The sequence below is a fragment of the Oenanthe melanoleuca genome, chromosome 25 (genome assembly GCF_029582105.1).
Source record: "Oenanthe melanoleuca isolate GR-GAL-2019-014 chromosome 25, OMel1.0, whole genome shotgun sequence".
NCBI classification, from domain to species: domain Eukaryota; kingdom Metazoa; phylum Chordata; class Aves; order Passeriformes; family Muscicapidae; genus Oenanthe; species Oenanthe melanoleuca.
Window position 1 is genome coordinate 8,957,963 of NC_079358.1, and position 19,100 is coordinate 8,977,062.

The window sequence follows — 19,100 nt, forward strand, 5'->3', positions numbered from 1 at the left end:
TTTCAGGATTTGGGGCTGTCCAGGATTTTGGGACTTCTAGGATGATGGAATTTTGGGTATTTCAGGATTTTGGAAAGGAGAATTCCAGGATTTTGGGATGTCCAAGATTTTGAGACATTCAGTATTTTTGGGAAATTCAGGATATTTGAGAAGGATATTTTAATTCAGGATTTTTGGGGCGTTCAGAGTTAAAGGAGGGGAACACGCACATTTATTGTGATTTCCCCCCCCCCCCCCAGTTTCTGGGATTTTGGGGTGAATTCCCGGGATTTTGGGGTCGGGGGGGTCCCTCACACATCCAGGGCAGGGCGGTCCCGCAGGGATGATCCCAGTTCAATCCCAGTTTCATCCCAGTTTGATCCCAGTGCACACACACATTTATTGTGATTTTTTTCCCCAATTCCCGGGATTTTGGGGTCGGGGGGTCCGTCACAGACCCAGGGCAGGGCGGTCCCGCAGGGATGATCCCAGAGCTCCCAGTTCAATCCCAGTTCGATCCCAGTGCTCCCAGTACACCCCAGTACATGGATAAAAGCCACGAGATGTGGGAATCGCCGGCGATGCGCGGGACCCGCTCGGATCAGGCGCTAGCCAGGGCAGCCCCGTCGCTGTGGTAACGGCGGGTTTCCAATCAGGCGCTGCGCGGGGCAGCCCCGTTGCTATGGCAGAGGGGGGCCTTCTTTGTTAGCGGTGTGAGGGCAGCCCCGTCGCTATGGTAACGGCGGATTTCCAATCAGGCGCTGCGCGGGGCAGCCCCGTTGCTATGGCAGAGGGGGGCCTTCTTTGATAGCGGTGCGAGGGCAGCCCCGTCGCTATGGTAACGGCGGGTTTCCAATCAGGCGCTACGCGGGGCAGCCCCGTTGCTATAGCAGCGGGGGCCTTCCTGAGGGCTCGCAGTATGGCGGCGCCCATGGCCGGCGCGGTGCCGGGTGAGGGTGGCGGGGCAGCCCCGGGATCCCCGGCGGGAGCGGCGGGAGCGGCACCGAACAGCGGCCGCTGTTCCCGCAGGGCCCGGGCCGGGGCGGGGCTGAGCCGGGAGCGAGCGGAGCGCCGGGAATGGCGGACGGGCCGGGGCGGGGCTGAGCCCGGAGCGAGCGGAGCGCCGAGCACCGGGCACCGGGAATGGCGGGAATGGCGGACGGGCCGGGGCGCGCCGGGGTGAGTGGGGACGGGGAGACGGGGGGAGCCAGGTGAGATCCAGGTGAGATGGGCTGGGATCCAGGTGAGATGAAAACGGATCCAGGTGGGATCCAGGTGAGGCAGGGCTGGGATCCAGGGCTGGGATCCAGGTGGGATCCAGGTGAGGCAGGGCTGGGATCCAGGTGGGATCCAGGTGGGATCCAGGTGGGAACTCCCCAGTGACTCGTTTTTAGTGTGTGGGGATTCCCGGTGCTTCCGTTTCTCCACGGGAATTTGTGTCTCTCCCCAGGCTGCCAGGGCCCGCAGCAGGTTACCAGGTAAGTGTCCTCACCTGTCCCCATCCCCCTCACCTGCCCTCACCTGCTCTCCAGGTGATTTGGATCCCTGGCAATGCTGGGATGGGGAGGGGTCACTGGGACGGGGAATGTTCCGGGAGCTTTTCCCACCTGCCTGGTACAGGGAGCTCACCTGAGCTCACCTGGGATTACCTGGGCTCACCTGGAGCTCACCTGGGAGCTCACCTGGGATTACCTGGGCTCACCTGGAGCTCACCTGGGCTCACCTGGGCTCACCTGAGCTCACCTGGGCGTTGTCCTGTCCCAGATCCCATCGAGGACGTGCTCGGGGACCTCCTGGGGTTCGATGGTAAAATGGGAGCTGCCCACGGGATCACCTGGGAATTACCTGGGATCACTTGGGAATCACTAGATGGGATCACCTGGAGGGAATAAACTGGAGGGGATCACTTGGAGGGAATCATCTGGGGTTACCTGGGGGGAATCACCTGGAGGGGATTACCTGGGATCACCGGGGAATCACCTGGGAGTCACCTGGGTGGAGGAAGTCCCCTCCCTCCCCCGTTCCCACCTGGATGGGATCACCTGGGGTCACTTTGGAGTCACTGGGAATCACCTGGAGGGAATCCCCTGGGGTCACCTGGAGGGGATCACCTGGAGGGAACCCCCCGTCCCCGTCCCCTGCCCGCCCCTGACCCCCCCCGTTCCAGAGCCGCCCCCCGCTCCCCGTTCCCGCGGCTCCCGCGCCCCCTTCCCGCAGGTGAGCCCCAGGTGAGTCCCCAGCCCCTCCCCCTGCACCTCCCCAGCCCTGTGCTCCCACCTGGGAGCACCTGGGACCCCTCCCCACCCCTGACTGGGCCTGCAGGGGGGGCCTGGATGGAGATTCCGGAGGGAAATTCCCGACGGAGAGCGAGGAGGGGGCGCAGGTGAGCGGGGACGGGATTCCCCGGGGGACTCGGGGGTCCCACCTGGGCTGCAGGTGAGGGCAGGGGCTGCTCCTCCCCCCAGGAGCACCTGGAGCACCTGGATGGGCTGGAGGAGCTGGAGGAGCTGGATGAGCTGGATGCAGAAATCCTGGGAATGGCCAGAGCCAGGAAAGGCACCGGGAAGGGAATGGGGAAAGGTAAAGGGAGTTCCTGTGGGATCAAACCCCAAAAATGTGGGATCAAATCCCAAAAACGTGAGATCAAACCCCATTAATGTGGATGAAACCCCAAAAATGTGAGATCAAATCCCAAAAATGTGGGATCAAATCCCAAAAACGTGAGATCAAACCCCATTAATGTGGATGAAATCCCAAAAATGTGGGATCAAACCCCATTAATGTGGGATTAAACCCTATTCCTTATTCCCAGATCCCAAGTTCCCTCTGGAAAAGCCGTTCCTGCAGGAGGAGCCGGCCCGGGGACAGAGCAGGGACAGCGGTGAGGGGACATGGGGGACACTGGGGGACAGGGGGGACAGGGGGGACAGGGGGGACAGGGGACTGCAGAGCTGGTGACACTGAGGGATGTCCCAGTGCTGGTGACACTGAGGGATGTCCCAGTGTTGGTGACACCAGGGATGTCCCCAGTGCTGGTGACACTCAGGGATGTCCCAGTGCTGGTGACACCCGGGATGTCCCAGTGCTGGTGACACCAGGGATGTCCCCAGTGCTGGTGACACTCAGGGATGTCCCCAGTGCTGGTGACACTCAGGGATGTCCCAGTGCTGGTGACACCCGGGATGTCCCAGTGTTGGTGACACTGAGGGATGTCCCCAGTGCTGGTGACACTCAGGGATGTCCCCAGTGCCATCAGTGCCATCCCCCCCAGCCCCGCCACGTCCCGATGTCACCTTTGGGGACGATGTCGATGCCCTGGTGGATTCCCTGGGACTTGGGAGCGGCAGCGACGGAGCCGGGAATGCACCGGGAGCAGCGGGACAGGGGTGGGGACAGGTACTGGGTGGGTACAGGGACAGGGTGGGGATGGGGACAGGGACAGGGACAGGGGTGGGGACAGGGACAGGGGTGGGGACAGGGACAGGGTGGGGACAGGGACAGGGACAGGGACAGGGTGGGGCACAGGGACAGGGTGGGGACAGGGACAGGCACAGGGTGGAGACAGGGATGGGGACAGGGATGGGGACAGGGACAGGGATGGGGACAGGGACAGGGGTGAGGGGATTCGGGGACAGGGGTGGGGCCAGGGACAGGGTGGGGACAGGGATGGGGACAGGGACAGGGATGGGGACAGGGACAGGGATGGGGACAGGGGTGGGGACAGGGACAGGGACAGGGTGGGGACAGGGACAGGGGTGGGGACAGGGACAGGGTGGGGACAGGGGTGGGGACAGGATGTGGAAGGGACGGGGACAGAGATGGTGACCCCGGGATGGGGACAAGGGTGGGGACAAGGGTGGGGACACTGGGATGGGACAGGGATGGGGACACTGGGATGGGACAGGGTGGTCCCGGTGCCACCCCGGTGCCACCCGGTCTGTGCCCAGCCAGGGGCTGCGGCCGGACCTGGGGACCCGCGCTGGGATCCCGGGAACGGCGGCGGGAAAGGCGGAGCTGCGGCCGGAGCTCGGGGAGCGGGAGCGGCCGGGTGAGCGGCGGGGCGGGAGCGAGGGGGGCGACATTTACAGATGTTCAGTCCCATCGGGAATCCCCTGGGCGGGACATTTCCAGATGTTCAGTCCCATCGGGAATCCCCTGGGCAGCAGATTTCCAGATGTTCAGTCCCGTCCCATCGGGAATTCCCAGCACAGGAGATTTCCAGATATTCAGTCCCATCGGGAATCCCCTGGGCGGGACATTTACAGATGTTCAATCCCATCGGGAATCCCCTGGGCAGGAGATTTCCAGATGTTCAGTCCCATCGGGAATCCCCTGGGCGGGACATTTACAGATGTTCAGTCCCATCGGGAATCCCCTGGGCAGGAGATTTCCAGATGTTCAGTCCCTTTGAGAATTCCAGGGAGGAGCAGTACAGATGTTTTTTCCAGATGTCCAGTCCCATTGGGAATTCCCAGTTCAGGAGTTTTCCAGGTGTTCAATCCCATTGGTAATTCCCAGTGCAGGGGTTTCCCAGATGTTCAATTCCATCAGGAGTCCCCTGGGCAGGAAATTTCCAGATGTTCCATCCCATTGGGAATTCCCAGTGCAGGGGTTTCCCGGTCCCATCAGGAATTTCGGGAATCTCCTCAGGGCCCGTGGGGAGCCGGGACCAGCCGGATTTTGCCTTCGGATCCTATGAGCCCTCGGTGGCCTCAGGGAGCGAGAGGAGGCGGGGACGGAGGTACAGGGGAGGGGAGGGGAGGGGAGGGGAGGGGAGGGGAGGGGAGGGGAGGGGAGGGGAGGGGAGGGGAGGGGAGGGGAGGGGAGGGGAGGGGAGGGGAGGGGAGGGGAGGGGAGGGGAGGGGAGGGGAGGGGGGATGTGCCACCCAGCCGTGCCCCCATGTCCCCAGCATCCCCAGTGCCCCCAGTGTCCCCAGTATCTCCAGTATCCCCAGCATCCCCAGTGTCCCCAGTGTCCCCAGTATCCCCAGTATCCCCATTATCCCCAGTGTCCCCAGTGTCCCCAGTATCCCCAGTATCCCCAGTATCCCCATTGTCCCCAGTATCCCCAGTATCCCCAGTACCTCCCAGTATCCCCAGTGTCCCCAGTGTCTCCCAGTGTCCCCAGTATCTCCCAGTATCTCCAGTATCCCCAGTATCTCCAGTATCCCCAGTATCCCCAGTGTCCCCAGTGTCCCCAGTGTCCCCAGTGTCCCCAGTGTCCCCAGTATCCCCAGTACCTCCAGTATCCCCAGTGTCCCCAGTGTCCCCAGTGTCCCCAGTATCCCCAGTATCTCCAGTATCCCCAGTATCTCCAGTATCCCCAGTATCTCCCAGTGTCCCCAGTGTCCCCAGTATCCCCAGTGTCCCCAGTATCCCCAGTACCTCCAGTCATCCCCCAGTGTCCCCAGTGTCCCCAGTGTCCCCAGTATCCCCAGTATCTCCAGTATCCCCAGTATCTCCAGTATCCCCAGTATCCCCAGTGTCCCCAGTGTCCCCAGTATCCCCAGTGTCCCCAGTATCCCCAGTGTCCCCAGTATCCCCCGTACTGATCCCATCCCTTCCAGTATCCCCAGTGTCCCCAGTTTCCCCAGTATCCCACGTATCCCCAGTATCCCCAGTGTCCCCAGTATCCCCAGTGTCCCCCAGTGTCCCCAGTATCCCCAGTATCCCCAGTGTCCCCAGTATCCCCAGTGTCCCCAGTATCTCCAGTATCCCCAGTGTCCCCAGTATCCCCAGTGTCCCCAGTGTCCCCAGTATCCCCATTATCCCCAGTATCCCCAGTGTCCCTCTCCCCCAGGTTTCCAGGTGGGAGCAGCTCCCGCCGTCCCTCCGGGGCTGCCTGGCTGGGGCTGAAGGACGAGGATTTCCTGGGACTGGGATCCAAGGACGAGGATTTCCCGGGATTGGGATCCAAGGACGAGGATTTCCTGGGACTGGGATCCAAGGACGAGGATTTCCCGGGACTGGGATCCAAGGATGAGGATTTCCCGGGATTGGGATCCAAGGATGAGGATTTCCCGGGACTTGTATCCAAGAATGAGGATTTCCCAGGATTGGGATCCAAGGACGAGCCTCACCTGGGCCCAGGTGTGGATAATGGGATAATGGATGGTGGATGATTGGTAGTGGGATAATGGATAATGGGATAATGGATAATGGGACCAATGGGATCAATGGGATAATGGATAGTGGATAATGGATAATGGATAATTGGATAATTGAATCAATGGATAGTGGATAATGGGATAATTGCATAATGGGATAATGGATAATGGAATAATGGATAATGGATAATGGAATCAATGGGATAATGGATAATGGATAACACATAAGGGATAATGGGATAATGGGATAATGGGATAATGGTATAATGGATAATGGGATCAATGGGATAATGGAATAGTGGATAATGGATAATGGATAATGGGATCAATGGGATAATGGGATAATGGATAATGGGATCAATGGGATAATGGGTAATAGATAATGGATAATGGGATCAATGGGATAATGGATAATGGATAATCTGTAATGAATAATGGGATCAATGGAATAATGGGATAATGGGTAATGAATAATGGATAACGGGATCAATGGAATAATGGATAATGGATAATGGACAACAGATAATCCATAATGAATAATGAAAAATGGGATCAATGGGATAATGGGATAATGGATAATGGGATCAATGGGATAATGGGATAATGGGATCAATGGGATAATGGGATCAATGGGATCAATGGAATAATGGGATAATGGATAATGAATAATGGATAATGGGATCAATGGGATAATGGGATCAATGGGATAATGGATAATGAATAATGGATAATGGGATCAATGGCATAATGGGATAATGAATAATGGATAATGGGATCAATGGGATAATGGATAATGGGATAATGGGATCAATGGGATAATGGGATAATAGAGAATTGGATAATGGGATCAATGGGATAATAGATAAGGGGATCAATGGTATCAGTGGGGTCAGGGGATGCTGGGCTGGCACAGGTCTGTCCCGTTGCTGCTCCCCAGCCCCACTGACGGATTTTCCCATTTCCCCAGCGGTGCAGGAGGTGCCAGGCCCAGCCCTGCCCACCCAGGTGGGTGCCGGGAGGGATCAGCATTCCCAGGATCCTGGAATTCCTTGGGGATTGGGGGGCTGGGAGGGATCAGCATTCCCAGGATCCTGGAATTCCCTGGGGATTGGGGGGCTGGGCAGGGATCAGCATTCCCAGGATCCAGGAATTCCCTGGGGATTGGGGGGCTGGGAGGGTTCAGCATTCCCAGGATCCTGGAATTCCCTGGGGATTGGGGGGCTGGGCAGGGATCAGCATTCCCAGGATCCCGGAATTCCCTGGGGACTGGGGGGCTGGGCAGGGATCAGCATTCCCAGGATCCTGGAATTCCCTGGGGATTGGGGGGCTGGGAGGGATCAGCATTCCCAGGATCCTGGAATTCCCTGGGGATTGGGGGGCTGGGAGGGTTCAGCATTCCCAGGATCCTGGAATTCCCTGGGGATTGGGGGGCTGGGAGGGATCAGCATTCCCAGGATCCCGGAATTCCCTGGGGATTGGGGGGCTGGGCAGGGATCAGCATTCCCAGGATCCTGGAATTCCCTGGGGATTGGGGGGCTGGGAGGGATCAGCATTCCCAGGATCCTGGAATTCCCTGGGGATTGGGGGGCTGGGAGGGATCAGCATTCCCAGGACAGGGGAATTCCCTGGGGAATTGGGATTTGGGGCTCTCCCAGGACAGGGGAATTCCCTGGGGATCCCCTGGGACTTGGGGCTCTCCCAGTGAGGGGAATTCCCGGGGATCCCCTGGGATTTGGGGCTCTCCCAGTGAGGGGAATTCCCTGGGATCCCCAGGGATTTGGGGGCTCTCCCAGTGAGGGGAATTCCCGGGGATCCCCTGGGATTTGGGGCTCTCCCAGTGAGGGGAATTCCCTGGGGATCCCCTGGGATTGGGGGTCTCCCAGTGAGGGGAATTCCCTGGGATCCCCTGGGATTGGGGGACTCTCCCAGGACAGGGGAATTCCCTGGGATCCCCTGGGATTTGGGGCTTTCCCAGGACAGGGGAATTCCCGGGGATCCCCTGGGATTTGGGGCTCTCCCAGGACAGGGGAATTCCCTGGGATCCCCTGGGATTTGGGGCTCTCCCAGGACAGGATCTCCCTCCCAGCTCCATCCCTGTCCCCTGCAGGGTCCTGCTCCAGCCCAGCCCCACCTGCGGCGCCCCCGGGCTCTCCCGCCCTGGCTCTGCCCCGAGCCCCCAGCAGCTGCCCCAGCCCGGAATCGCCAGCAGGACCCGGGAATTCTGCCATCCCAGCAGGATTTGGGAATTCTGCCATCCCAGCACCAGCAGAACTCGGGAATTCTGCCATCCCAGCAGGATTTGGGAATTCTGCCATCCCAGCACCAGCAGGACCCGGGAATTCTGCCATCCCAGCAGGACTTGGGAATTCTGCCATCCCAGCACCAGCAGAACTCGGGAATTCTGCCATCCCAGCAGGATTTGGGAATTCTGCCATCCCAGCAGGATTTGGGAATTCTGCCATCCCAGCACCAGCAGGATCCAGGAATTCTGCCATCCCAGCAGAACTCGGGAATTCTGCCATCCCAGCAGGACCAGGGAATTCTGCCATCCCAGCAGGATTTGGGAATTCTGCCATCCCAGCACCGGCAGGATCCAGGAATTCTCCAATCCCATCCATCCCAGCAGGACTCAGGAATTTTCCCCTCCCAGTCCCAGCAGGATCCAGGAATTCTCCCAGGAATTCTCCCATCCCAATCCCAGCAGAATCTGGGAATTCTGCCATCCCAGGCCCAAAAGGATCCAGGAATTCTCCCAGGAATTCTCCCATCCCAATCCCAGCAGAATCCGGGAATTTTCCAATCCCAGCCCCAGCAGGATCCAGGAATTCTCCCCTCCCAGCCCCAAAAGGATCCAGGAATTCTCCCCTCCCAGCCCCATTCCCAGACTCTCCAGTCCCATCCTGGCTCTGGGATCTCCCTGTGCAGCCTCCAGGCCCGGCTGGAGGAGCTGGAAAACCAGGTGGGGCCCTGGGGGGGTTACCTGGGGGTCACCTGGGGGTCACCTGGGGGAGTGAACTGGGGATGTCACCTGGAGATGTCAGCTGGGGGTGTTCTCACCTCTGGATGTCACCTGGGGGGGACCTGGTGCTGTCACCTGAGTTGGGGTAATCTGGGGGTCACCTAGGGGTCACCTGGGGGTCACCTGGGGCCGGTGCTTCTCCCCCAGGTGCGGACGCTGGAGCGGGAGCGGGAGCAGCAGGGGCGGCTGCTGGAGGATCTCCTGCACAACTCCCACAGGTAAGGGGGTCTCACCTGTGCTCCTGCTCACCTGTGCTCCTGCTCCTTACTCACCTGTGCTCCTGTTCACCTGTGCTCACCTGTGCTCCTGCTCACCTGTGCTCCTGCTCCTTACTCACCTGTGCTCCTGCTCACCTGTGCTCCTGTTCACCTGTGCTCCTGCTCACCTGTGCTCCTGCTCACCTGTGCTTCCTGCTCCTGCTCACCTGTGCTCCTGCTCCTTACTCACCTGTGCTCCTGTTCACCTGTGCTCACCTGTGCTCCTGCTCACCTGTGCTCCTGCTCACCTGTGCTCCTGCTCACCTGTGCTCCTGCTCCTTACTCACCTGTGCTCCTGCTCACCTGTGCTCCTGCTCACCTGTGCTCACCTGTGCTCCTGCTCACCTGTGCTCCCTGCTCACCTGTGCTCCTGCTCACCTGTGCTCCTGCTCACCTGTGCTCCTGCTCCTTACTCACCTGTGCTCCTGCTCACCTGTGCTCACCTGTGCTCCTGCTCACCTGTGCTCCTGCTCACCTGTGCTCCTGCTCCTTACTCACCTGTGCTCCTGCTCACCTGTGCTCCTGCTCACCTGTGCTCACCTGTGCTCCTGCTCACCTGTGCTCCCTGCTCCTTACTCACCTGTGCTCCTGCTCCTTACTCACCTGTGTTCCTGCTCACCTGTGCTCCTGCTCACCTGTGCTCCTGCTCACCTGTGCTCCTGCTCCTTACTCACCTGTCCTCCTGCTCACCTGTGCTCCTGCTCACCTGTGCTCACCTGTGCTCCTGCTCACCTGTGCTCCTGCTCACCTGTGCTCACCTGTGCTCCTGCTCCTTACTCACCTGTGCTCCTGCTCACCTGTGCTCACCTGTGCTCCTGCTCACCTGTGCTCCTGCTCACCTGTGCTCCTGCTCCTTACTCACCTGTGCTCCTGCTCACCTGTGCTCCTGCTCACCTGTGCTCCTGCTCACCTGTGCTCCTGCTCCTTACTCACCTGTGCTCCTGCTCACCTGTGCTCCTGCTCCTTACTCACCTGTGCTCCTGCTCACCTGTGCTCCTGCTCACCTGTCCTCCTGCTCACCTGTGCTCACCTGTGCTCCTGCTCACCTGTGCTCCTGCTCACCTGTGCTTCCTGCTCACCTGTGCTTCCTGCTCCTGCTCACCTGTGCTCCTGCTCCTTACTCACCTGTGCTCCTGCTCCTTACTCACCTGTGCTCCTGCTCACCTGTGCTCCTGCTCACCTGTCCTCCTGCTCACCTGTGCTCACCTGTGCTCCTGCTCACCTGTGCTCCTGCTCACCTGTGCTCACCTGTGCTCCTGCTCACCTGTCCTCCTGCTCACCTGTCCTCCTGCTCACCTGTGCTCACCTGTGCTCCTGCTCACCTGTCCTCCTGCTCACCTGTGCTCCTGCTCACCTGTGCTCACCTGTGCTCCTGCTCACCTGTGCTCCTGCTCACCTGTGCTCCTGCTCCTTACTCACCTGTGCTCCTGCTCACCTGTGCTCCTGCTCACCTGTGCTCACCTGTGCTCCTGCTCACCTGTGCTCACCTGTGCTCCTGCTCACCTGTGCTCCTGCTCACCTGTGCTCACCTGTGCTCCTGCTCACCTGTGCTCCTGCTCACCTGTGCTCCTGCTCACCTGTGCTCCATCCTGGGCAGGAGCCAGGGAAAGGTGGAGGAGCAGCAGGAGAAGGAGAAAATCCCATCCTGGAGCCAGGACACGGCAGGGGATCATCCTGGATCCCGGGATCACCCCAAACCCCAGGATCAGCCTGGATCCCAGGATCATCCCAAACCCCAGGATTATCCCAAATCCCAGGATCAGCCTGGATCCCAGGATCATCCCAAACCCCAGGATTATCCCAAACCCCAGGATCAGCCTGGATCCCAGGATCATCCCAAACCCCAGGATCATCCCAAACCCCAGGATCAGCCCAGGCCCCCGGAGTGGGAGGAGCAGCTCACAGGTAAATCCCCTCTGCTCCATCCCAGGGGATCCAGACAGATCCCAGGGAGCCCTGGGCTGGGGCTGGGAGCACGGGGGGGTTTCACTGTGGGATTTCTGTATCCTGGGATGGGATGGGATGGGATGGGGCACAAACAGGGGCTGTTTCCCTGGGATGGGATGGGATGGGATGGGATGGGATGGGATGGGATGGGATGGGATGGGATGGGATGGGATGGGATGGGATGGGATGGGGCACAAACAGGGGCTGTCCCCCCGGGATGGGATGGGATGGGATGAGATGGGATGGGATGGGATGGGATGGGATGGGATGGGATGGGGCACGAACAGGGGCTGTTTCCCCCTGGGATGGGATGGGATGGGATGGGATGGGATGGGATGGGATGGGATGGGATGGGATGGGATGGGGCACAAACAGGGGCTGTCCCCCCCGGACCCCCTCCCAGCCCCTGCCCCGTCCCCAGCGCTGCAGCAGCGCCTCTGCCGGCAGCAGCGGGAGCAGCAGCGGCTGCAGGAGGCCGTGGCCAGCCTGGAGAGCAGCCTGGGGCAGCGGGAGCAGCTCCTGGAGCAGGTGGGGCTGAGCCCTGGCCGGGTTCCTGCTTGTGTCCCTGTGTCCCTGTGTCCCTGTCCTGTGTCCATATCCCAGAGCTGTGTCTGTGTGTCTGTGTCCCCTGCCCATGTCCCTGTGTCCATGTCCACATCTGTGTGTCCATATCCCCTGCCTGTGTCTGTGTCCCTGTCCCTGTCCCTTTCACTGTCACTGTCCCTCTCCCTGTCCTGCCCTTGTCTCATCCCTGTCACATCCCCATCCCTGTCCCTGTTCTTATCCCATGTCCCCTGTCACTGTCCCTGTCCCCTCCCTGTCTCTATCCTGTGTCCCCCATCCCCTTCCCTGTCCCCTCCCTGTCCTGTCCTTGTCTCATCCCTGTCCCTGTTCTTATCCCATGTCCTCTGTCACTGTGCCTATCCCCTCCCCATCCCTGTCCCATCCCTGTCCCCTCCCTGTCCCTGTCCCCTCCCTGTCCCGCTGTCCCCTCCCTGTCCCACTGTCCCCTCCTGTCCCGCCCCCAGGAGCGCCGCCGTGCCGCCGCCGAGCGCTGCCGGGCGGATTCGCTGCGGGAGGCGCTGGAGGAGCAGCGCCGGCTCTCGGCCCAGCTGCTGGCCATGGAGCGGGCGGCGCTGGCCGAGGCCAAGGTGAGCGGGGAACGGGCTGCAGGTGTGCTGGGGAACGGGCTGCAGGTGTGCTGGGGGCAGGGGGGCTGCAGGTGTGCTGGGGAACGGGCTGCAGGTGTGCTGGGGAACGGGCTGCAGGTGTGCTGGGGGCAGGGGGGCTGCAGGTGTGCTGGGGGCAGGGGGGGCTGCAGGTGATACCAGCTCCAGGTGTGCTGGGGGCAGGGGGGCTGCAGGTGAACAGGTGATACCAGCTCCAGGTGTGCTGGGGGCAGGGGGGCTGCAGGTGAACAGGTGATACCAGCTCCAGGTGTGCTGGGGGCAGGGGGGCTGCAGGTGAACAGGTGATCATCAGCTCCAGGTGTGCTGGGGATAGGGGGGGCTGCAGGTGAGCAGGACACGGCTCCAGGTGTGCTGGGGGCAGGGGGGCTGCAGGTGAACAGGTGATACCAGCTCCAGGTGTGCTGGGAGCAGGAGGGGCTGCAGGTGAACAGGTGATACCAGCTCCAGGTGTGCTGGGGGCAGGGGGGCTGCAGGTGAACAGGTGATACCAGCTCCAGGTGATGCTGGGAGCAGGGAGGGGATGCTGTAGGTAACCATCAGCTCCAGGTGTGCTGGGGGCAGGAGGGGCTGCAGGTGAGCAGGGAATCGCTCTGGATTCCCCTGGAATTCCGGGTGGGGGCCTGGTCCCACTCTGGGAGTGACTGGGATGGGGCGTGGAGCCGACTGGGGGAGACTGGGAGGGAAAAGGGACTTGGAACCAGGTGGGTGGGACCTGGAAGGGGCTTGGGACCAGCTGGGTGGGAGTTGGGGTGGGAAGAGGGCTCAGAACCGGCCAGGGATGGGAAAAGGGATCAGAACTTGCCAGGGATGGGGAAAGGGATCAGAACCTGCCAGGGATGGGAAGAGGGCTCAGAACCTGCCAGGGATGGGAAAAGGGATCAGAACCTGCCAGGGATGGGAAAAGGGCTCAGAACCTGCCAGGGATGGGAAAAGGGATCAGAACCAGCCAGGATGGAGCAGGATTGAGGGAAGGGACTCAGCCCCAGCCAGGGATGGGAAAAAGGGATCAGACCCAGCCAGGATGGAGCAGGTTCAGGGCTGGAAGATTCTCAGAACCAGCCCGGGTTGAGGGAAGGGCTCAGCCCCAGCCGGGTGCAGCAGGATTGAGGGAAGGACTCAGAACCAGGCTCAGAACCAGCCGGGTGGAGCCCCCCGATCCCCCAGCCCAGGCCGGAGCTCCCGGCTGGGAGCTGCCCTGGGGCCGGGCAGGATGAGGGGGAGCCCCTGGGGCCGGGCAGGATGAGGAGCCCCTGGAGCTGCCCTGGAGCCGCCCTGGGGCCGGGCTGGATGAGGAGCCCCCGGAGCCGCCCTGGAGCCGCCCTGGGCCGCGCAGGGCTCGTGGCTGGACGAGCAGCAGGCGGAGCTGCGGGAGCGCTCCGGGGAGCGGCGGCGGCTGGCGGCGGCCTGGGCGGAGCTGCGCACCCGGGAGCGGCTCAGCCGGGAGCGGCACGAGCAGGACCGGGAGCGAGCCCTGGCCGCGGACGAGGCGCTCAGGAGCCTGGCCAAGGTGCCCGTGCCCTGCCGGGGTCCCAAATCCCCCTCCCAGGGTCCCAAATCCCTCCCCGGGGTCCCACAGCCCCTCCCGGGGTCCCTGTGCCCTGCCCGGGGTCCCAAATCCCCTCCCCGGGGTCCCTGTGCCCTCCCCAGGGGTCCCAAATCCCCTCCCAGGGGTCCCAAATCCCCTCCTGGCGTCCCACAGCCCCTCCCAAGGGTCCCAAAACCCCTCCGGGGTCCCAGATCCCCTCCCCGGGGGTCCCAGAGCCCCTCCCGGGGTCCCTGTGCCCTCCCCGGGGTCCCAAATCCCCTCCCCGGGGTCCCAAATCCCCTCCCGGGGGTCCCGATGCCCTCCCCAGGGTCCCAAATCCCCTCCCCGGGGTCCCAGATCCCCTCCCCAGGGGTCCCAAATCCCCTCCCGGGGTCCCTGTGCCCTCCCGGCCAGGGCAGGTGACACTCTGTTCCTGCCCCCAGGAGCAGGCAGAGCTGAAGTTCCGGAGCCGGGAGCTGAGATCGAAGGAGGAGCAGCTGGAGAGGGACAGGGAGGAGCTGGAGGAGGCCTGGAGGGAGCTGAGGCTGCACAGGGAGAAGGTTCTGCGGGCCCAGCAGCGCCTGCGGGAGCGGGAGGGGCAGGTCCAGGCCCTGGCCCAGGTGGGCGGGACAGGCGGGCTGGGAGCGGGGCTGGGGGTGCACACCCCAAACTGGGGCTGGGAGCGGGGCTGGGGGTCCCTGGGGCTGGGAGCGGGGCTGGGGGTGCACACCCCCCAAACTGGGGCTGGGAGCGGGGCTGGGGGTGCACACCCCAAACTGGGGCTGGGAGCGGGGCTGGGGGTCCCTGTGCCCAAAACTGGGGCTGGGAGCGGGGCTGGGGGTGCACATCCCCCAAACTGGGGCTGGGAGCGGGGCTGGGGGTCCCTGGGGCTGGGAGCGGGGCTGGGGGTACACACCCCAAACTGGGGCTGGGAGCGGGGCTGGGGCTCCACACCCCCAAACTGGGGCTGGGAGCGGGCCTGGGGGTGCACATCCCCCAAACTGGGGCTGGGAGCGGGGCTGGGGGTCCCTGGGGCTGGGAGCGGGGCTGGGGGTGCACACCCCCCAAACTGGGGCTGGGAGCGGGGCTGGGGGTGCACACCCCCCAAACTGGGGCTCCACACACCCCAAACTGGGGCTGGGAGCGGGGCTGGGGGTCCCTGTGCCCAAAACTGGGGCTGGGAGCGGGGCTGGGGGTCCACACCCCCAAACTGGGGCTGGGAGCAGGGCTGGGGGTCCCTGGGGCTGGGAGCGGGGCTGGGGGTCCTTGTGCCCAAAACTGGGGCTGGGAGCGGGCCTGGGGGTGCACACCCCCCAAACTGGGGCTCCACACCCCCAAACTGGGGCTGGGAGCGGGCCTGGGGGTGCACACCCCCCAAACTGGGGCTGGGAGCGGGGCTGGGGGTCCCTGTGCCCAAACTGGGGCTCCACAATCCCCCAGTCGTGCCTCGGCCCCATTCCCATCCCCCATTCCTGTTCCCATTCCCCATCATTCCCATTCCCCATCTCCCCAGCTCTCCCTGCACCAGCAGCAGCAGGGCCAGCCCCATTTCCCCATTCCCATTCCCATTCCCATTCCCCATTCCCCATTCCCATTTCCCATTTCCCCTTTCCTTTCCATTTCCCCATTTCCATTCCCATTCCCCATTCCCCATTTCCCCATTTCCCCCTCTCTCAGCTCTCCCTGCACCAGCAGCAGCAGGGCCAGCCCCATTTCCCCATTTCCCCATTCCCATTCCCATTCCATTCCCCTCTCCCAGCAGCAGGGCCAGCTGGCTCTGCAGGAGGCTCGGGGGGCTCAGGCCCAGCAGGGCAGTGTTCCCCATCATTCCCATTCCCATTTCCCCATTCCCATTCCCATCCCCATTCCCATTCCCATTCCCATTCCTCTCCCAGCAGCAGGGCCAGCTGGCTCTGCGGGAGGCTCGGGGGGCTCAGGCCCAGCAGGGCAGTGTTCCCCATCATTCCCATTCCCATTTCCCCATTCCCATTTCCCATTCCCATTCCCATTCCCATCCCCATTCCCATTCCCATTTCCCCATTCCCATTTCCCCATTCCCATTCCCATTCCCATTCCCATTCCCCCTCTCCCAGCAGCAGGGCCAGCTGGCTCTGCAGGAGGCTCGGGGGGCTCAGGCCCAGCAGCAGCAGCGGCTGCAGGAGCTGCAGGAGCAGCAGGAGCGGCTGGGCCAGCAGGAGCAGCGCCTGCAGCAGGTGCCACAGCCCGGCCCGTCCTCCCAGCCCCCCCCAGTCCTCCCTCCCAGTCCGTCCCAGTCCCTCCCAGTCCCTCCCAGCCCATCCCAGCCCGTCCCAGCCCAGTATCCCAGCCTGTCCTATCCCATCCCAGCCCGTCCCAGCCCATCATCCCAGTCCATCCCAGTCCCATTATCCCAGTATCCCATTATCCCAGTATCCCATTATCCCATTATCCCATTATCCCATTATCCCTATCCCAGTATCCCGTCCCATCCCAGCCAATCCCATCCCATTATCCCATCCCACCCCATCCCTCCTTCCCCAACCTGATCCATCCCCCAGTCCATCCCAGTCCCTCCCAGTTTTCCCCAGCCCATCCCAGTCCCTCCCAGTCCCTCCCAGTCCCATCCCAGCCCCTCCCAGTCCCTCCCAGTCCCTCCCAGTTCCCCCAGTCCATCCCAGTCTCTCTCTCAGGACCGGCTGGGCCTGGCCCGGCAGCAGGAGCAGCTGCAGCAGCTGCGGGACGAGCTGAGCCCCGTCACCATCACCGGGCTGGGTGAGGGACTGGGGGAACTGGGAGGGACTGGGAGGGACTGGGAATGAGCTGGGGGGAACTGGGATGGACTGGGAGTGGGCTGGGGAAACTGGGATGGACTGGGGGAACTGGGAGGGACTGGGAATGAGCTGGGAGGGGCCAGGGGGGAACTGGGAGGGACTGGGAATGGGCTGGGAGGGACTGGGATGGGCTGGGAGGGACTGGGAGGGAGCTGGGAGGGGCTGGGAGTGGGCTGGGGAAACTGGGAAGGGACTGGGATGGAGTGGGGGAACTGGGAGGAACTGGGGGGAACTGGGAGGGGCCAGGGGGGAACTGGGAGGGGTTGGGAGTGGCCAGGGGCAGCACAGACTGGGGGGATCTGTTGGGGGGCTCTGTTGGGGGGCAGATCAGACCGGGGGTCTCTTGTCCCCCCCAGCCCCCCCGGTGCCCCCCCTGCTCCTGCCCCCCCTGGGGAGGGTCCTGGGGGGCAGCGGGGACCCCCCGGGCTCGGCCGCGCTCTACGGACACGTCCTGCTGCTGAAACAGCGCGCCAGGAGGGTGAGGGACTGGGAGGGACTGGGACTGGGACTGGGGGGACTGGGCACTGGGACTGGGAGGGACTGGGACTGGGAACTGGGGACTGGGAGGGACTGGGAGGGACTGGGACTGGGAACTGGGGACTGGGGGGACTGGGCACTGGGACTGGGACTGGGAACTGGGAGGGACTGGGAACTGGGACTGGGGGGACTGGGGGGACTGGGAGGGACTGGGAGGGACTGGGCACTGGGGACTGGGGGGACTGGGAGGGACTGGGAACTGGGGGGACTGGGAGGGACTGGGACGGACTGGGACTGGGAACTGGGGACTGGGGGGACTGGGAGGGACTGGGAACTGGGGACTGGGGGGACTGGGAAGGACTGGGAACTGGGGACTGGGAGGGACTGGGACGGACTGGGACTGGGAACTGGGGACTGGGAGGGACTGGGCGGGACTGGGACTGGGAACTGGGGGGACTGGGACTGGGAACTGGGACTGGGAACTGGGAACTGGGACTGGGAGGGACTGGGAGGGACTGGGAACTGGGAACTGGAACTGGGGAACTGGGAACTGGGGAACTGGGACTGGGAACTGGGGACTGGAACTGGGGAACTGGGAACTGGGGAACTGGGACTGGGAACTGGGACTGGGGGGACTGGGAACTGGGGACTGGGACTGGGAACTGGGACTGGGAACTGGGGGGACTGGGAGGGACTGGGAGGGACTGGGACTGGGAACTGGGGGGACTGGGAACTGGGACTGGGGGGACTGGGAGGGACTGGGGACTGGGGGGACTGGGAACTGGGGACTGGGAACTGGGGGGACTGGGAGGGACTGGGGGGACTGGGACTGGGAACTGGGAGGGACTGGGATTGGGCTGGGGGGAGCTGGGCTGGAAAAGAGGCTCAGAACCATCTGGGAAAAAGATTTGGGACTGTCTGGGAATAGGGTTTGGGACTGGAGAAAGGGTTTGGGATTGGGAAAGGGATTTGGGATTTTCTGGGAAAGGATTTGGGATTGGGAAAAGAGTTGGGGACTGGGGAAATGGTTTGGGACTGTTTGTGAAAAGGGCTCAGAACAGCCCAGGTGGGATCTGGGGGGGTTTGGAACCATCCAGGTGGGATTTAGGAGGGGAAGGGGCTCAGCCCATCCCCCCTGCCCAGGACCACGATTTCCTGGAGAACGAGCGACTTTTCCTGGAATCCCTGAAAAAAGGGCCCTGAGCCCCCCCTGCAGCCCCGGGGACGGATTCACACAGAAATGTATTTTTGTACAAATAAATTCTCTGCTGAGAGACCCCCCTGCCGTTCCCGGGGGTGGCAATGTGGGGTCTGACCCCGGGACACCCCAAAAAATCCCAGCCCTGCCCTGGGGTGACCCCACAGCTGCTCCTTTTGGGATCTTTCCCCAAATCCGGGCTGGCCTTGCCCCACTCCCCACCCCCAGCGAGAGCCCCGGGCGAGATTCCGAGGGGATTTTGGGGAGAAATTCCTGGGGCGGGTTTCCCAGAGCGGCTGCGGCTGTCCCGCCCCGGGCTGGAAACTCTGGAATTGCGGGTCCTGTTCCTGGGGCTGGGAACGGGTGAAATCCCTGGAATTCCTGGAATTCCGGGTCCTTTTTCTGGGGCTGGGAACGGGTGAAATCCCCAGAATAGCGGGTGCTTTTCCTTGGAACAGGTCTGGAATCCCTGAATTCCGGGTTCTCTTTCTGGGGCTGGAATCCCTGGAATTCCTGGAATTCCGGGTCCTGTTCCTGGGGCTGGGAACGGGTAAAATCCCTGGAATTCTGGGTCCTTTTCCTGGGGCTGGA

General features: G+C 62.6%; 1 protein-coding gene across 1 annotated transcript; it reads left to right on the plus strand.

The window, feature by feature from the left end:
* Positions 1-560: 560 nt before the first annotated feature.
* Positions 561-18,975, plus strand: FBF1 (Fas binding factor 1). Its single transcript, XM_056509967.1, is given in 28 exon segments — positions 561-613; positions 738-889; positions 892-979; positions 1,092-1,158; positions 1,430-1,457; positions 1,744-1,785; positions 2,147-2,207; positions 2,302-2,362; positions 2,445-2,559; positions 2,792-2,835; positions 3,134-3,149; positions 3,251-3,365; positions 3,927-4,027; positions 4,630-4,720; positions 5,780-6,069; positions 7,054-7,091; positions 8,194-8,612; positions 8,706-9,045; positions 9,253-9,323; positions 10,960-11,084; positions 11,728-11,837; positions 12,338-12,460; positions 13,833-14,006; positions 14,468-14,644; positions 16,121-16,237; positions 16,694-16,775; positions 17,191-17,312; positions 18,455-18,975. Coding segments are annotated over 28 exon segments (3,282 nt in total). The 3' UTR covers positions 18,515-18,975.
* Positions 18,976-19,100: the final 125 nt, after the last annotated feature.